The following is a 20397-nucleotide window of genomic DNA, read 5'->3' as shown; positions in this document are numbered from 1 at the left end:
CATTTTTTTTTCTTTCATTCTTTAAGGTATAAAATTATCATCTATATGGCAAAGTCTCTTACTATGTTGTTTTTTAAGGTAATCTGTAAAGTCTCTTTGTGAGAGTTTGCAGTCAATCAGATGGATATACCTCCTGGAATTGTTACTTATTTTACATTCAGTTTCTTCCTTTCCTACTCCAGTCAAGCAAACAACAACAAAACCCCCCACTTGATTAGTGGGGGGGTTTTGTGAGTAGGTCACAAATGACCTTCCACGCTTAGCATTGGTTGAGATAATTTCAAGATAATGTGTTTTCTCCAAATAAGTAATTTGCTGTTCAAAATTAACAGAGAGAAAGCACCCATAATATGAGAGATGCTATTAGCAAATGGGCTACATCTTCTCTGAGAGATTATTTTGGGGAAAAACATCTTTTCTCTTTATGTGTATAGAATAGCTCTTTACCTTTAAATTGTAAGACATTTTTTCTACTTTACTCTTACGGAGATGACAACAACTACCTACCTTCTTTTGACCAGGGTTAGAATGATCGACTGATGCAAATTTTTTATAGTAGCAGAATATATTGTGTAATTTTTAATATTATAGAATATTACATAACATAAATTATTCTGCAGATATTTGCCTGCCTGCCCTTAGCATTGGTTTCATCCACTCTTCTAGTTATCTCAATTAAGCATATTTCATAGGACAGAATATTTTGAATGAAAAACAAGAATAAATTATAGAAGAAGTAAATAGGCTTCATTACAACATCCCATAGAAATAAAATGCCATATGTTAAATGTTTCTTATCTTATATTTGGCAGGTGGATTCCAGTTACTCATAAAATAGGTCAGTTAAAACAGCTTTGTTGGCAAAAAAACGAGGCAGAATCTTACAGTATTTTCAGACGGTGAATGTACTGTAGCTAGCATTATTTACTGATTTCCTTGGGCTGTTATATTTCCAGTTGCTTTTTAATATTGTAATGTTCTTTTAAAACCTATCAAATTATTAGTGTTTAGCTCATTATTAAACTTCTGTTGAAGAAATACATGGGGGATTTTTATGACATGATAATACACATAGAATTAAAGTGAAATCCACCTCCATGAGATATTATTTGTTATATTTTTAAATGGAATCTTACGTGTTTCAACTACTTTTCACTAACTTGAGCCCTCTGATCTCCCTACTGCCCCTGACTCAAGAGTTCCTTAAGAGTCATGCGATTGGCCTCAGCTACAGGCCCTGACTGACTCATTGATAAGGCTTATTTCTCAGGTCATTGTGATGCTTGTGGAATGAGATATTTACTGAGAACTTTTAGGAAGGATTTTTTCCTCCTCTTTTGTGAGAGTTACTAGAAGAGCAGCTGGAGGATCATTGAAAGTTGATTAAGGATGTGACAACTCACACTGCTGCAGTCATTTCTCTGAGTAGCAAACCAGCCTCCAGATGAAGCCCACACGTGGAGGAAGATATGGCTGAGAGACTGGTAGAGAAGTGGAGTCCTTGACTAATGCTTTGAACCTCTTGGTCAAAGACCAAAGTTAGCTGAGTATATGGAATATTCAGTCCTATCGCCTGATAAATTCACCTAAAACTGTTTGAGTTGGACTTTTGTTGTATATTACTAAAAAAAAAAACAAAAAGCAAAAACAAAACCCAAACTAATAGATACTAATAGATACCATGTTGTGATTAGTTTTGAAAGTATTGGTACTTAATATTTTACTATTTCTAATATAATTTGTAATTTTAATCCCATTAGAGTAGCAGCTTTAATTCAGCAAATATTTTAGTCATTCTAGATATATTTATCTATATTATTTTCATATAAGGGTGGATTGATGCTATGTTTTTTTAGCTTTTCTTGTTCATATTACCCTCAAGAAACTCCAAGCATTTTTATGCTAAGGATCTATGATTGGAATTGCAAGAAATATAATTTATTTCTTGTGAAAATACCTGAATGACAATTCTGTATAAAGCCCATTTGTAAGGTAGACACATAAATATATTTAGGTGCCTCATTTTGTGTCACCTTTTATATTAAATGTGTATTTACTCAGATAATTTTTTTTAAAGATTTTATTTATTTAATTGACAGAGAGGGAACACAAGCAGAAGGAGCAGGAGAGGGAGAAGCAGGCTTCCCACTGAGCAGGGAGCCTGATGCGCAGCTTGATTCTAGGCCCCTAGGATCATGACCTGAGCCAAAGGCAGACACTTAACAACTGAGCCACCCAGGCACCCCTTCAGTTAATTTTTAGTAAAAAACTACTTTCAATGGGGCGCCTGGGTGGCTCAGTGGGTTAAAGCCCCTGCCTTTGACTGAGTCATGATCCCAGGGTCCTGGGATCAAGCCCCGCATCAGGTTCTCTGCTCAGCGGGAGCCTGCTTTCTCCTTTCTCTCTCTGCCTACTTGTGATTTCTGTCTGTCAAATAAATAAAATCTTTTAAAAAAAAAAAACTACTTTCATCAAAACTAGGCTTTGATGACTGGCTCACTCAGTAGAACATGCGACTCTTGATCTTGGAGTCATGGGTTCAGACCTGACACTGGGTGTAGAGCCTACTTAAAAACCTACCTTGGGCGCATTTTCCAGTCATAGTCCAGGGGTCCTGGGATTGAGCACCGTGTCAGTTTCTCTATTCAGCGGGGAGCCTGCTTCTCTGCAGTGCCCTCCTTCTCCCTCGCCCCCCACCCCGCCTGCCTCTCTGCCTACTTGTGATCTCTGTCTAATAAACAAATAAAATCTTTAAAAAAACAACAACAAACCAAAAAAAAAAAAAATCAAACACACCAAAAACCTACCTTTTTTTTGTCTTCTTAATCTAAACTTTTAATGGCTCTCCATTATGTTCATGTATTCCAAATATTTTCATCAATGGAAGATTCCATAATTTAGCTTACACGTGTCCAACCTTATTTCCTGTCCTTTTTCATATTCAGTGAGATTAACGTGGTGCCTCATCCATGCCTTTGATTGCCCCCCCCACTTGTTCTTTCCTATTCTTTCTACCTATCATTTATGCCCCAGTTCTGATCCTACCTCTTCAGTAAAATCTTTGTCATTTATCTACCATGAATGTAAGTGATCTCTCTTACAAAGTATTTTATTTCTTCTTGTAAGAAAATTCAAATAATACTGAATATGTTAAAGTAAAACAAGTCCCCTTCATTCTTAGTCCAGTCCTCCAGAGGAAAACCTTTTAATAGTTCAGATTCCTTGCTGTTTTTCTACATGTATTTAAGCATATGTGACATACTTGGTTATTACTCCTTTTGACTATTATATTGGAGAACACAGTTCTAGAGGTTTAACCATATTTGAGTTTGGTTTTTTCTTTTGGCAAGAATATGTCAAGAATGGTGTTATGTACTTCACACTGCCTTGTAACAGGAAATATCATCTGGTGGTCTTTTCTTGTGATGTTTATTTGGATCAGTGTATTGTTAGCCTGATCTACCCATTTTAAAGATCCCCATTATTCTATCACTGAATGATTTTATCTATTTCATTTTTTTAAATTGTCATAGATATCTACTTGACTGTTAATATAATAAAGTAATAGATTGTTAAAAGGCCAGGCTCTGGAGCTACACTATCTACCATTTATGACCTTCAGCAAGTGACTGCATATCTTTGTGCCTAAGGTTCCTCTACTGTGAGTTAGGTGCCTCACGGGATTTTTTCAAGGATCAAATGTGTTAAATGTTTAAAACAGTGCATGGTACATTATATCAGTAAATATTATTAGTATGTTGATTTAGAAATGCTATTTTGTTGTCTGTGAATTGGCATTTATTTGCATGGGAAATGCTTTATTGGATAATATTCATTGTATTCTGTTTGGCAGTGAGACCAGGTCACATTATAGGAAAACAAAGTGCCATTTAAATAAATAAAAAACAAAACAAAACAAAACAACCTGTCATATGTATCTAGCATCTATGATTTTTTAAAATATTTTCATTATTTATTTATTTGGCAGAGTGAGAGAGAGTGTGTGTATGTGTGTGCGCGCGCGTGCACACACACACACACACACACACACACACACAAGCAGGGAGATCAGGAGAGGGAGAAGCAGGCTCCCACTGAGCAGGGAGCGTGATGCAGGGCTCCATCCGAGGACCAAGGGGTCATGACGTGAGCTGAAGGTAGTTGCTTAACAACTGAGCCACCCAGACACCCTGCACCTATGATTTTTTTTAAAAAAAGATTTTATTTATTTATTTGACAGACAGAGATCACAAATAGGCAGAGAGGCAGGCAGAGAGCCCAATGTGGGGCTCAATCCCAGGACCCTAGGATCATGACCTTAGCCAAAGGCAGAGGCTTTAACCCACTGAGCCACCCAAGTGCCCCTGCATCTATGATTTTTAATAAGAAAAACATTAGTAGGAGGAGGAGTCAAGATGGCGGAGAAGTAGCAAGCTGAGACTGCTTCAGCTAGCCGGAGATCAGCTAGATAGCTTATCTAAAGATTGCAAACACCTGAAAATCCATCGGCAGATCAAAGAGAAGAAGAACAGCAATTCTGGAAACAGAAAAACAACCACTTTGTGAAAGGTAGGACCGGCGGAGAAGTGAACCCAAAGCGACGGGAAGATAGACCCCGGGGGGAGGGGCCGGCTCCCGGCAAGCGGCGGAGCAACCGCGCACAAAATCAGGACTTTTAAAAGTCTGTTCCGCTGAGGGACATCGCTCCAGAGGCTAAACCGGGGCGAAGCCCACGCGGGGTCAGCGTGGCCTCAGGTCCCGCAGGGTCACATAAGGATCGGGGGTGTCTGAGTGTCGCAGAGCTTGCGGGTATTGGAACGGGAAAGCCGGCTACAGAGACAGAGCCCACAGTAAGCTTGCAGCTCCGTGTTACCTTGAACCGGTCGCAGGCTCGGTGAGCTCGGAGCGCGGCCGGAGGTCAGGCAGACGGGAGTAACTGGGCGCTGTTCTCTGAGGGCGCACTGAGGAGTGGGGCCCTGGGCTCTCGGCTCCTCCGGGCCGGAGACCAGGAGGCCGCCATTTGTATTCCCATCCTCTGGAACTCTACGGAAAGCGCTCAGGGAACAAAAGCTCCTGAAAGCAAACCCGAGCGGATTACTCACCCCGGCCCCGGGTAAGGGCGGTGTAATTCAGCCTGGAGCAAAGACACTTGAGAATCACTACAACAGGCCCCTCCCCCAGAAGATCAACAAGAAATCCAGCCGAGACCAAGTTCACCTACCAAGGAGTGCGGTTTCAATACCAAGGAGAGCAGCAGAATTCCAGAGGAGGAGAAAGCCAAGCACGGAACTCATGGCTTTTTTCCTGTGATTTTTTTTTAGTCTTGCAGTTAATTTAATTTTTTCTTTTTCATTTTTTTTTTTTCTCGCCTTCGGGTAAAATTTTTTTTTAACTGTTACCTTTTTCTTTTTTAACGATTTTTTACTAGTTTATCTAATATATATATATATATATTTTTTTTTTTTTACATTTTTCTTAGATGTTTTCTTTTTTTAAAAATTCTTTTCTTTTCTTTTTTATTTTCTTTTCTTTTTGTTTTTTTTTTTCTTTCTTCCTTTTTGAACCTCTTTTTATCCCCTTTCTCCCCACTCACGATTTTGGATCTCTTCTAATTTGGTTAAAGCATATTTTCCTGGGGTTGTTGCCACCCTTTTAGTATTTTACATGCCCCTTCATTTACTCTTATCTGGACAAAATGACAAGACGTAAAAATTCAACACAAAAAAAAGAACAAGAGGCAGTACCGAAGGCTAGGGACCTAATCAATACAGACATCAGTAATATGTCAGATCTAGAGTTCAGAATGACAATTCTCAAGGTTCTAGCCGGGCTCGAAAAAGGCATGGAAGATATTAGAGAAACCCTCTCGAGAGATATAAAAGCCCTTTCTGGAGAAATAAAAGAACTAAAATCTAACCAAGGTGAAATCAAAAAAAGCTATTAATGAGGTGCAATCAAAAATGGAGGCTCTCACTGCTAGGATAAATGAGGCAGAAGAAAGAATTAGTGATATAGAAGACCAAATGACAGAGAATAAAGAAGCTGAGCAAAAGAGGGACAAACAGCTACTGGACCACGAGGGGAGAATTCGAGAGATAAGTGACACCATAAGACGAAACAACATTAGAATAATTGGGATTCCAGAAGAAGAAGAAAGTGAGAGGGGAGCAGAAGGTATACTGGAGAGAATTATTGGGGAGAATTTCCCCAATATGGCAAAGGGAACGAGCATCAAAATTCAGGAGGTTCAGAGAATGCCCCTCAAAATCAATAAGAATAGGCCCACACCCCGTCACCTAATAGTAAAATTTACAAGTCTCAATGACAAAGAGAAAATCCTGAAAGCAGCCCGGGAAAAGAAGTCTGTAACATACAATGGTAAAAATATTAGATTGGCAGCTGACTTATCCACAGAGACCTGGCAGGCCAGAAAGAGCTGGCATGATATTTTCAGAGCACTAAACGAGAAAAAACATGCAGCCAAGAATACTATATCCAGCTAGGCTATCATTGAAAATAGAAGGAGAGATTAAAAGCTTCCAGGACAAACAACAACTGAAAGAATTTGCAAATACCAAACCAGCTCTACAGGAAATCTTGAAAGGGGTCCTCTAAGCAAAGAGAGAGCCTACAAGTGGTAGATCAGAAAGGAACAGAGACCATATACAGTAACAGTCACCTTACAGGCAATACAATGGCACTAAATTCATATCTCTCAATAGTTACCCTGAATGTGAATGGGCTAAATGCCCCTGTCAAAAGACACAGAGTATCAGAATGGATAAAAAAACAAAACCCATCTATATGTTGCCTCCAAGAAACACATTTTAAGCCCGAAGACACCTCCAGATTTAAAGTGAGGGGGTGGAAAAGAATTTACCATGCTAATGGACATCAGAAGAAAGCAGGAGTGGCAATCCTTATATCAGATCAATTAGATTTTAAGCCAAAGACTATAATAAGAGATGAGGAAGGACACTATATCATACTCAAAGGATCTGTCCAACAAGAAGATTTAACAATTTTAAATATCTATGCCCCCAATGTGGGAGCAGCCAACTATATAAACCAATTAATAACAAAATCAAAGAAACACATCAACAATAATACAATAATAGTAGGGGACTTTAACACTTCCCTCACTGAAATGGACAGGTCATCCAAGCAAAAGATCAGCAAGGAAATAAAGGCCTTAAATGACACACTGGACCAGATGGACATCACAGATATATTCAGAATATTTCATCCCAAAGCAACAGAATACACATTCTTCTCTAGTGCACATGGAACATTCTCCAGAATAGATCACATCCTCGGTCCTAAATCAGGACTCAACCGGTATCAAAAGATTGGGATCATTCCCTGCATATTTTCAGACCACAATGCTCTAAAGCTAGAACTCAACCACAAAAGGAAGTTTGGAAAGAACCCAAATACATGGAGACTAAACAGTATCCTTCTAAAGAATGAATGGGTCAACCGGGAAATTAAAGAAGAATTGAAAAAAATCATGGAAACAAATGATAATGAAAATACAACGGTTCAAAATCTGTGGGACACAACAAAGGCAGTCCTGAGAGGAAAATATATAGCGGTACAAGCCTTTCTCAAGAAACAAGAAAGGTCTCAGGTACACAACCTAACCCTACACCCTAAAGGAGCTGGAGAAAGAACAAGAAAGAAACCCTAAGCCCAGCAGGAGAAGAGAAATCATAAAGATCAGAGCAGAAATCAATGAAATAGAAACCAAAAAAACAATAGAACAAATCAACGAAACTAGGAGCTGGTTCTTTGAAAGAATTAATAAAATTGATAAACCCCTGGCCAGACTTATCAAAAAGAAAAGAGAAAGGACCCAAATAAATAAAATCATGAATGAAAGAGGAGAGATCACAACTAACACCAAAGAAATACAAACTATTATAAGAACATACTATGAGCAACTCTACGACAATAAATTTGACAATCTGGAAGAAATGGATACATTCCTAGAAACATATAAACTACCACAACTGAACCAGGAAGAAATAGAAAGCCTGAACAGACCCATAACCAGTAAGGAGATTGAAACAGTCATTAAAAATCTCCAAACAACAAAAAAAGCCCAGGGCCAGACGGCTTCCCGGGGGAATTCTACCAAACATTTAAAGAAGAACTAATTCCTATTCTCCTGAAACTGTTCCAAAAAATAGAAATGGAAGGAAAACTTCCAAACTCATTTTATGAGGCCAGCATCACCTTGATCCCAAAACCAGACAAGGATCCCACCAAAAAAGAGAGCTATAGACCGATATCCTTGATGAACACAGATGCGAAAATACTCAACAAAATACTAGCCAATAGGATTCAACAGTACATTAAAAAGATTATTCACCACAAGTGGGATTTATTCCAGGGCTGCAAGGTTGGTTCAACATCCGCAAATCAGTCAATGTGATACAACACATCAATAAAAGAAAGAACAAGAACCATATGATACTCTCAATAGATGCTGAAAAAGCATTTGACAAAGTACAACATCCCTTCCTGATCAAAACTCTTCAAAGTGTAGGGATAGAGGGCACATACCTCAATATCATCAAAGCCATCTATGAAAAACCCACCGCAAATATCATTCTCAATGGAGAAAAACTGAAAGCTTTTCCGCTAAGGTCAGGAACACGGCAGGGATGTCCATTATCACCACTGCTATTCAACATCGTACTAGAGGTCCTAGCCTCAGCAATCAGACAACAAAAGGAAATTAAAGGCATCCAAATTGGCAAAGAAGAAGTCAAATTATCACTCTTCGCAGATGATATGATACTATATGTGGAAAACCCAAAAGACTCCACTCCAAAACTGCTAGAACTTATACAGGAATTCAGTAAAGTGTCAGGATATAAAATCAATGCACAGAAATCAGTTGCATTTCTCTACACCAACAGCAAGACAGAAGAAAGAGATATTAAGGAGTCAATCCCATTTACAATTGCATCCAAAACCATAAGATACCTAGGAATAAACCTAACCAAAGAGACACAGAATCTATACTCAGAAAACTATAAAGTACTCATGAAAGAAATTGAGGAAGACACAAAGAAATGGAAAAATGTTCCATGCTCCTGGATTGGAAGAATAAATATTGTGAAAATGTCTATGCTACCTAAAGCAATCTACACATTTAATGCAATTCCTATCAAAGTACCATCCATCTTTTTCAAAGAAATGGAACAAATAATTCTAAAATTTATATGGAACCAGAAAAGACCTCGAATAGCCAAAGGGATATTGAAAAAGAAAGCCAACGTTGGTGGCATCACAATTCCAGACTTCAAGCTCTATTACAAAGCTGTCATCATCAAGACAGCATGGTACTGGCACAAAAACAGACACATAGATCAATGGAACAGAATAGAGAGCCCAGAAATAGACCCTCAAATCTATGGTCAACTAATCTTCGACAAAGCAGGAAAGAATGTCCCATGGAAAAAAAAGACAGCCTTTTCAATAAATGGTGCTGGGAAAATTGGACAGCCACATGCAGAAAAATTAAATTGGACCATTTCCTTACACCACACACAAAAATAGACTCAAAATGGATGAAGGACCTCAATGTACGAAAGGAATCCATCAAAATCCTTGAGGAGAACACGGGCAGCAACCTCTTCGACCTCTGTCGCAGCAACATCTTCCTAGGAACAACGCAAAAGGCAAGGGAAGCAAGGGAAAAAATGAACTACTGGGATTTCATCAAGATCAAAAGCTTTTGCACAGCAAAGGAAACAGTTAACAAAATCAAAAGACAACTGACAGAATGGGAGAAGATATTTGCAAACGACATATCAGATAAAGGACTAGTGTCCAGAATCTATAAAGAACTTAGCAAACTCAACACCCAAAGAACAAATAATCCAATCAAGAAATGGGCAGAAGACATGAACAGACATTTCTGCAAAGAAGACATCCAGATGGCCAACAGACACATGAAAAAGTGCTCCATATCACTCGGCATCAGGGAAATACAAATCAAAACCACAATGAGATATCACCTCACACCAGTCAGAATGGCTAAAATCAACAAGTCAGGAAATGACAGATGCTGGCGAGGATGCGGAGAAAGGGGAACCCTCCTACACTCTTGGTGGGAATGCAAGCTGGTTCAGCCAATCTGGAAAACAGCATGGAGGTTCCTCAAAATGTTGAAAATAGAACTGCCCTATGACCCAGCAATTGCACTATTGGGTATTTACCCTAAAGATACAAATGTAGTGATCCAAAGGGACACATGCACCCGAATGTTTATAGCAGCAATGTCCATAATAGCCAAACTATGGAAAGAGCCTAGATGTCCATCAACAGATGAATGGATCAAGAAGATGTGGTATATATACACAATGGAATACTATGCAGCCATCAAAAGAAATGAAATCTTGCCATTTGCAACAACATGGATGGAACTAGAGCGTATCATGCTTAGCGAAATAAGTCAAGCAGAGAAAGACAACTATCATATGATCTCCCTGATATGAGGAAGTGGTGATGCAACATGGAGGCTTAAGTGGGTAGAAGAAGAATAAATGAAACAAGATGGGATTGGGAGGGAGACAAACCATAAGTGACTCTTAATCTCACAAAACAAACTGAGGGTTGCCGGGGGGAGGGGGTTTGGGAGAAGGGGGTGGGATTATGGACATTGGGGAGGGTATGTGATTTGGTGAGTGCTGTGAAGTGTGTAAACCTGGTGATTCACAGACCTGTACCCCTGGGGATAAAAATATATGTTTATAAAAAATAAAAAATTAAAAAAAAAAGAAAAAAAAAGAAAAACATTAGTAGAAAAGGGAATTTGTTACATTTGGGTTTGTAATGAAGAAAAAAGGCAATGATCATAATTACATATATATCCTAGACATTAGGAAAGAAAATTGTGATAAAGAAATGAGTAACCTTTTGACTCAAAAGGTCTCAAAAGCTGTATAGCTCTTTGGGATGGGAGTTCGTATAAATGAGCATACACAGTCTTAAATAACTTGAGCAGGAAGTCTCAAAAAATCCAGTGCAGTTTTCCCTAAAAAGTAATTATCTCAAATTAGAAGATTAAACCTCCACAAGGCCATCAGATTTTTAACAGGGATAGAACCATGAATTTATTATTTTACAACCGTTTGATTCAGTAGGGTGAAATAGTCTTTGAGTTGGAAAAGGTAAAAATAATATAAAAAGAATTATAGGTCATGGTAGGAAAGCAGCCAGTAAGTGAAGCACTTGATCACTTTAAGTATATTTCATTTTCTTCATTTAAATTAATGTCTCTGGGGCTCCTGGGTGGCGCAGTGGGTTAAGCCTCTGCCTTCAGCTGAGGTCGTGATCCCTGAGTCCTGGGATCAAGACCTGCATCAGACTCTCTGCTCAGCAGGGCGTTTGCTTCCCCCTCTCTCTCTGCCTGCCTCTCTGCCTGCTTGTGATCTCTTTGTCAAATAAATAAATAAATAAAATCTTTAAAAAAAAAATTAGTATCTTCTGTAATGACCAGCAGACTTGCAAATCTACCCATGGAACTGTATAATCTTTAAGAATTTCTTTTTTTTTTTTTAAAGATTTTATTTCATTTATTTGAGGGAGGGCATGTGTGAGCGTGGGTAGGAGCAGGGGGGAGGGAAAGAAACCCAGGCAGACTCCCAGTCAGTACAGAGCCTCACAACTCAGGATCTCAAGACCATGATCTGAGCTGAAGCCAAGTCAGACAGATACTTAACTGAGTCACCCATGTGCCCCTTTGAGATTTTCATGAAAAATATATTTATTATCTAGGTATGACTTAATCTAGATTAATAATTTTTTTAAAGGGAAAATGTGGGTTCTGGAAACTATAAGCCTGCAACTTGTTATTGATCTTTGTTAAATTTCTGGAAATAATTTCAGTAGAAGTCTGTGAACATTTGTGAAAAAAAAAGCTCATCTGTAGAAATTTAAAGGTATCCACCAAGAACATACTGTGTCAAATTAACTTCATTTCTTTTGATAGGATTATCTGTTCAGATGAATTGGAAAAATGCTGTAATAATAGTTTCTTGATTTTAATAGTGTATTTGACAATCTTTTGCCAGATTTTTGGATAAGAAACGATGGTGAATTATTGTTACATTTAGAGGAAACAGGCAGATTTATAGTATTTAAATTTAAAGTAGGTCAAAATTGAAAACCAGCATTTTGATTATAGGTTTATTGTTACTCTTGGGAGAGATCTTCAAGGCATTATGATAGGATTATGCCTATATCAACATTTTCATTATTGATCTGACTGAAGGGTTAGAAAGTAGGTTTATCTGCTCGTAGATTCAAAGCTGGACTAGGACAGCTGATACCATAGAGGGCAACTTCCTAAAACCTTGACTCATTAATGTAGTGCATTTGTATCTTTCTCTTCTCTTAACATATTTTTCTACTTTATATATAATATAAATTTATGATTTAGACTGCTTCAGGGAAAAAAAGTGACTTCTTTTTCTGTCTGCCTCATAGTTTTACCAAATTAATGTATGACTTGTATCTTTTATTATAGTGTAATATCCTTAATGATACAAATTTAATAATACAAACTGAAGATTGAAAAAGATTCTACATAAAGTGTTTTTATCTGTTCTAGGAATATGAAGCACGAACTGGGAGGACCTGTAAACCACCGCCTCAGTCTTCAAGACGTAAGAATTTTGAATTTGAGCCACTTTCTACCACTGCCCTGATTCTTGAGGATCGACCATCGTAAGTATTCTGGTTGTCATCAGGTACATTGTTTATATTTTAAACCTCAATTTAATTTAAACTTCAGTTTAAATTTCAATTTAAATATATTGAGAAATTAATATAGAAATGGCTTTTTTTTTAATTTTAAAAATCTTAGTCATGTATCCTAAAACTAATAGGAAAGAATATATTATTGATGTCCAGACTTTATACATATTTTCTTGAAGTATCTCTGAGCCAATGTATGATACATAAAATCTTTGCTTTTTTCATATCTATTCTTATTTCAACCCTTCCTGCCTTAATTTAACAAGATGAGGCAATTATTTTTCCTTTCTTGACATTTAATGTATACTTAAGATGTATTTGTCCTTGCCTTTTGTACAGATTTTGAAATTGTAACTTGAGATAATAACTACGGAATGTCAGCTAGTTGGTTTACTCTTATAAAGAATATATTCTTTTTTTTTTTAAAAGATTTTATTTATTTATTTGAGAGAGAGAGAGCGCGCATGAGAGAGGAGAGGTCAGAGGGAGAAGCAAACTCCCTGTTGAGCAGGAAGCCTGAGGTGGGACTCGATCCTAGGACTCCAGGATCGTGACCTGAGCTGAAGGCAATTGCTTAACCAACTGAATTACCCAGGCACCCCTCTTTTTTTTTTTATAAAGATTTTATTTGAGAGAGAGAGTATGAGTGGGGGAGGGAAGAGCAGAGGAAGAGGGAGAAGCAGACTTCCAACTGAGCAGGGAGCCCCACGTGGGGCTTGATCCCAGGACTCTGGAATCATGACTTGAGCCGAAGGCAGATGGTTAACCAGCTGAGCCCCCTGGTACTCCAGGAATATATTCTTTTTTTTTTCGAAGTTGTTTTTTTTTTTTTTAAAGATTTTATTTATTTATTTGACAGAAAGAAATCACAAGTAGACGGAAAAGCAGGCAGAGAGAGAGAGAGGGAAGCAGGCTCCCTGTCAAGCAGAGATCCCGATGCGGGACTCGATCCCAGGATCCTGAGATCATGACCTGAGCCGAAGGCAGCAGCTTAACCCACTGAGCCACCCAGGCACCCCACTCCAGGAATATATTCTTTTTTTTTTTTTTTTTTTAAAGATTTTATTTATTTGTCAGAGAGAGCGAGCGAGAGCGAGCACAGGCAGACAGAGTGGAAGGCAGAGTCAGAGGGAGAAGCAGGCTCCCTGCGGAGCAAGGAGCCCGATGTGGGACTCGATCCCAGGACGCTGGGATCATGACCTGAGCCGAAGGCAGCCGCTTAACCAACTGAGCCACCCAGGCGTCCCTCCAGGAATATATTCTTGATACCCAGTAAAGCATTTTAATTTTTTCCCTTTGCTTTCCCTGTCCTTCCCATCTCAGCCTTCCAGAAAGCTGGTGTTCTTCAAAATACTGTCTTTGGTTTGTTATTAAACAAAAGACACCTTCCCTAAAGACCCCTTGCTTCTTAACTCCTTTTCCTCCTCTTGGGCTCTCTGGATCTATTCTTTTTCGTCTTCTAGACTTCTCTTTCCTTCCAGAGTAAAAATTCCTAACCTGTTTTGTCATTTTCCTCATCTGCAGCTTTTTCCACCCGTTATCAAGAGGAACATAATAAAAGAATCTAGAGCCAAACAGGCAGAGGTTGAATTGAATATTTTTTAGACGTTGTGAGAGAAGAAAGGTTGCACATAAGTATATATATATATATTTTATAATTGTTGCATTCCTTCACACTAAAGTGATCATGACACTCCTTTTAAAGGACTTGGTAAATATGTTCATATTCATTTTTCCATTGGTTAAAAAAAAAAAAAAAAGATTCTCAGAAATTTAGCTATGAGAACATGTCAGTTTTATTTAAGTCTTATTGCCAGGGAGGGGAATAAACCAGGTCAATTCAGAGTGCTTCAATAAGCCAGAAAAGAATGCCTGGTTAAAGACCTTCAGACTGGCAGACAGTCGGCTGAGCAGGTAGATAATGAAGTTCCCAGAAGAGTTTTCTTAAGTTTGTTGAAATTTATCCGAAATGGGTTAAGCTTTTTATCAGGACTGTTCATTTCTTCCCAGGAGTTCATAAAAATTTTATGCAAAAGGTTCTGTTCTAAACAGTATTTGGGACATATTTTTCTTTACGCCATATTTTATTTTATAACTGAACCTATTTAAGTCCCGCCTTTGTACCTTTGCTCATTTACTGCCCTCACTTGGGATGCACTTATTTCCTCTTCTCACCTCCTAATCCTTTAAGGACTAGGCTTTATCTTTGCCATCCAGTCAAGTCTTTGACTTCAACCTTTAGTGATTCTTGCTTCTCTTAGATATTTCTTGTAATGCATATAAGCAGTTCATTAATATTGGAACTTGAAATAGTACTCTAGACATAGTAAATAAGATCTCAGTGTACCAGAAGTATATAAAACAATGGAAAGAATGATTTTCTTTTCCACACTACTATCTGGAAATTAATATAGGAATTATAATAAATATTACAGCTTCTTTGCTGTTTCTGTGTGATTTTGTTCATCTGTAGCAAACAGATTCAACTTGATAGCAACTGTTCCCCCCAGTTCTGAGATGCTGCAATTTAATTAAAAATTTTATTCACCTTTCAAAATTGGAGGGGTCTTTTTTGGGGAAGTGATTTATATAATTTACCATTTATATAACTAAAGCCAACAAACAAAAGCTTTAGTACATGGGACTACCTGATCATCGATCCCTCTTCTACTTCAACAATTTAAAAATAGATCTAAAGAACCAATGAGAATGAAAATTTTGACTTCATTAACGATAAAACCAGATGAGAATGCAGGGATGCAACTTATATATTAAATGGCACTCCAGGGTGCCTGAGTTGCTCAGTTGGTTAAGCTTTTGACTCTTGATTTTAGCTCAGGTTCTGATCTTCGGGATCATGAGATTGAGCCCCACTTTGGGCTCCACACTCAGCCTGGTCTGCTTGAGATTCTCTCCCCTCTTCCTCTGTCCCTCCCTCCATCTACGGTCTCTCTAAAATAAACAGACTTTTAAAATAAATAAATGACACTTTATTCTTTATCTCCCTCAGAATACTCTCCAGCAGCTCTGGGCCAGTTCACATCCTTCCTTTCACAGGCTGAGAAATTGGAGCTGAGATTTATATAATCTGTAGTGTTGTTCTGTTTCTGGATGCAGCCACGTTCTATTACCACCACTGCTCCATCTATGAGATAGCATCTGGGTGGAGGTAGAGAAGGGGGCAGAAGTTTTTGCCTCAGTGTGAACTTGATGTTGGAAATTTTGTGTTTCATCAGTCACAGTGAGAGTGGAAGGAGAAGAATTTCCCCTTGCAAAGGGGGTTTGTGAATTGGTGCTACTTTTCCTTTCTTAGCCTCTGTAATTTTGCAGAAACATTTAGAATCATTGACTGCATAAGTTTTTATTGTTGGAACTGCTTTACATTGGAAGCAACATTAGCGTTTAATCATCTGAAATCTCAGAAGATATCAAATGTAGGAATTTCTGTAATTTCATCCTTTGGTTAATTTTCTCTCTGCCTATTGCTATCCCAGTTCACCTCGAAATCAAGCCAGCCTTGGACAGGAGGGTAAGAGCATCCATATGAGCTGATTCTTCTATGTTTTGTTTTTTTTTTTAATGATTTTATTTATTTATTTGACAGAGAGGGAACACAAGCAGGGGGGGTGGCAGAGGGAGAAGTAGGCTTCCCGCTGAGCAGGGAGCCCGATGCGGGGCTCATTCCCAGGACTCCAGCATCACGACCTGAGCCGAAGGCAGACACTTAACAATTGAGCCACCCAGGCACCCCAACTCTTCTATGTTTTGAATCACTGTTACTTAGAGGACTTTTTTAAACCCGCCGGTGGATAGAGCTGTCTCTTCTTTCTATTCTGGCCTCCTTGCTGAATTACTGTATCTACAATACCAAACATAATGGAGAAATCTTAAGATACAAGTGAAGACTGACAAAAAAAGTAAAGCATAGGCTTTTATGTGATACCTTTGAAAATCAGCAAATGTTCATATCATGTATTTAAGCATGATATGCTATCTTAAGTATTCATTAATAGTTTCTTCTCTTGACCACATAACTGATTGACATTTTGGGGCACCTGGGTGGCTGTATTTGGTGGTCTGTATTTGGCTCAGGTCATGATCCCAGAGCCCTGGAATGGAGTGCATGTCAGGCTTCCTGCCCAGGGGAGAATCTGCTTCTCCCTCTCTCTCTCTCTCTCTCTCCCTCCCCTTGCTCATGTTCACTCTTTGTCATTCATGTTCTCTCTCTCTCATTCATCCTCTCTCAAATAAAATTTTTTTTAATAACTAATTGACATTTTTGTAAGAGATAGGAGTAATCTGTATCTTTTTTGTAGAGTAAGAGTACTGAGTGAGGTGCTTAGTATTTCTTGATTATATTCACTCAGTCTTTGATTTTCAAGATTATAGAATCGTATTTTTTAATATACTTCTCCAGGCAAATGACTGCAAAATTAGGGATTTTTTTGAAGAAAAAAACATGAAAACTAGTGTATATATATTTATTTTTATGCTTTACTCATTCACTCTAACCTAGAGTTACTTAAAAGTTAGGGTACCGAAGACTCTGGTCTTCCTCAAAATGTCAAAGATTGGTAGGATGTTTACCAAATGGACAATTCACCTTTGAAGCATAATTATTGAATATGTATGATGTCCGAAGGTTTTTGCATTTATAATGATTTGAAGAAGAGGATACCAAAACAATAATTAATAAGCCAATGATTATTTATGTACTATTTTGGTTTAGAGTATATATATTCTCTCTCAAAAAAAAAAAAAATGAAATCACAATTGAAGAACCTGACCTAGGGGCTCCTGGGTGGCTCAGTCATTAAGTGTCTGCCTTCGGCTCCAGTTCATGATCCCAGGGTCTTGGAATTGAGCCCCGCATCAGGCTCCCTGCTTAGTGGGAAGCCTGCTTCTCCCTCTCACATTCCTCCTGCTTGTGTTCACTTTCTCACTATGACTCTGTCAAATAAGTAAAATCTTTAAAAAAAAAAAAGAAAGAAAGAAAAGAGAAGAAAAACCTGACATATGACTATCTGAAAAGTTCTGTTTCCTGAACAATGTTTAACTCCTTCCTGTAAATCATTTCATGCTAGGACTGGAGTACTTAAAACTGATATAAATCTCTCTGCTAACCTCTTCTCAAAATCTTCTTTTAGGACTAGGTAAACATAGTTTGGGGAACTGTCTGGAAAAATCAAGGTGTGAGTTGTCAGGGAAACAGTAACATGGATGTAGAGACTGTACTCTCTCATTAATTAGGCCTTTATAACTATGGTTTTGAGACGTACCTCTGTGTTACTTTAAAAATCTCTGATCTTTGTGGTTATTCAGAGTTTAGTTCTGCTTTCTTATGTAAATGACCTGGATAGCAAGTTACTGCTCCTTCTTTTTCTAGAGTTTAGACCATTTTATCACCATTATGGTAACAACTAGCCACATATAGCTATCTAAATTGAAATTTAATGAATTAAAATGAAAGAAATTATAAAATTCATTCCCTCGGGCACACTAGAACACATTTCAGATGCCCAGTAATGACATGTGGCTAGTGGCTGCTGCATTCTGAACAGCACAAAAGAGCATTTCTAGCATTTCTTTAGTACTGGTCTAGACCATGTGGAGAGACTGAGGTTGTGTAGAGAAGAGATCTATTTAGATCTATAAACTCTGCTTTCTTAATAAATAGAAGAACATATCCTTCAGATTGTGCTTTTAAGTTTAGACTATAGTCTTTTGCTGAGACTTGTGGGGAAAAAAAAACAAGAAAGAATGAAAGTGCAAAAAGCATTAGGATTCACACCAGGAGAAACAGGCAGCATTCTAATTGAGGGGAATGATCAGGCCCCTTTGGTGAAAAATAATAGTAAATGGTGAGGTATCTTTTTTTTTCTTTCTTTCTTTCTTTTTTTTTATTTTAAATTTTTTATTTTTTATAAACATATATTTTTATCCCCAGGGGTACAGGTCTGTGAATCACCAGGTTTACACACTTCACAGAACTCACCAAAGCACATACCCTCCCCAATGTCCATAATCCCACCCCCTTCTCCCAAACCCCCTCCCCCCAGCAACCCTCAGTTTCTTTTGTGAGATTAAGAGTCACTTATGGTTTGTCTCCCTCCCAATCCCATCTTGTTCATTTATTCTTCTCCTACCCACTTAAGCCCCCATGTTGCATCAATTGGTGAGGTATCTTAAGAGTACGTTTATAATCAGGCACCTGGGTGGCTTAGTTGGTTAAGCGTCTGCCTTCAGCTCAAGTCATGACCCCCAGGGTCCTGGGATTGAGCCCTCCCAGGTCAGTGGGAAGTCTGCTTCTCCTTCTCCCTCTGCTTCTCCCGCTGCTTTTGCTCTCTCTCTGTCAAATAAATAAAATCTTAAAAAGAGTAGATTTATGGTTCAAAAACTAGAAATAAAATTTTAATTAAGCTGTTTCTCTATTGGTAAAATACAAATTTCTAAAGGTAGATGAAGTATAGCTATCAATCAAATAGTTTTCTGTATCTTAAAGGTTCAGAGTCCAGTCAGGAAGAACTGACAGCAACATAGTGATTTCAAACAAAGAGACTTTAATAGATGAATTTATTACAAGGTTGTTAGAAGGACTAAAAAAGCAAAAGAAGGGAATATGAGTTCAAAAGATTAATAGATGCAAAAAAAATACTTCCTCTCTTAAGCTGGAGGAAGTAAAAGAGAAAACAGTATTACTGAGTCCAGATCACTGTTTACTTGAAAACTAGATTTATAGGGCCACCTGAGTGGCTTAGTGGGTTAAAGCCTCTGCCTTCGGCTCAGACCCTGATCTCAAGAGTCCTGGGATCGAGCCCTGCATCGGGCTCTCTCTACTCGGCAGGAAGCCTGCTTCCTCCTCTCTCTCTGCCTACTTGTGATCTCTCTCTGTCAAATAAATAAAATAAAATGTAAAAAAAAACTATATGTGTGTGTGTGTGTATCTTTCTCTTTTTTCTGTGGTCTCATTTTCTTGCAATAAATAAGGTTTCTCCTTTCTTTATATAGTAATAGCATCTGAAATTTAAAAACCATTAAACCTGTTCCTTTGTGGTACCAAACTATATCCAGAGACACAGGCAAGATAGTTTGCAAAAGGAAATGAGAGAAACTTAAGGCTGGGATTGGCGTTAATGATTGGTTAGGATCTGGGTAGTAAGCAGCTTTGGACAACATCAGTTTGTAAGATTTAAGGGTAAACAGTACTAGGGATCGTAATGTTAATTTAGTGTGAGGGCTAAACATCAGAGTCAGATAGGTGAGATTTGTGATGGTCCTTGCCCTTTAGAGCATTATTATTGTTTAACTGGTAGAATACTCAGCAATTACATTCAACTACAAATAAGAGTCTTCCCAAATAGTGGCTTAAACATACAAGGATTTATTCCCTCATATATACATGGCCCAGAGTTGGGCCATTCAGAGCTAGTATGGTGTCTCTGTGGATCAAGAACCCAAGTTCATATCTTTCTGTTGCACCATCTTCAGGAGCTGACTTTACTCTCTTGCTGACCTTGCACTTGCATTTGGGACAAACCTGATAGAACAAAAGGTCTCTTGCAGTTGAGTCAACTCTCCTTTTAGGAAGTCTTCTAAGAGATTCCACACTTTTGTTTAAATCTT

The 20397-nt window shown here is 38.1% G+C and overlaps 1 protein-coding gene across 5 annotated transcripts in view; it reads left to right on the top strand.

The window, feature by feature from the left end:
• The window catches only part of TBC1D12 (TBC1 domain family member 12), a 107141-nt gene that overhangs the window by 57508 nt on the left and 29236 nt on the right, over positions 1-20397 (top strand). For all 5 annotated transcript variants that reach the window (XM_045068966.1, XM_045068967.1, XM_045068965.1 and 2 more), the window contains one exon: positions 12629-12744. In XM_045068966.1, the coding sequence (XP_044924901.1) occupies positions 12629-12744 (116 nt within the window). The remainder of the gene's footprint in view (positions 1-12628; positions 12745-20397) is intronic.

Source organism: Mustela putorius, unplaced genomic scaffold, assembly GCF_011764305.1.
Source record: "Mustela putorius furo isolate JIRA1106 unplaced genomic scaffold, ASM1176430v1.1 tig00003909_pilon_pilon_pilon, whole genome shotgun sequence".
Lineage (NCBI taxonomy): Eukaryota > Metazoa > Chordata > Mammalia > Carnivora > Mustelidae > Mustela > Mustela putorius.
Note: the sequence above shows the minus strand (reverse complement) of the source record. Positions and strands in the feature narration are given on the sequence as shown.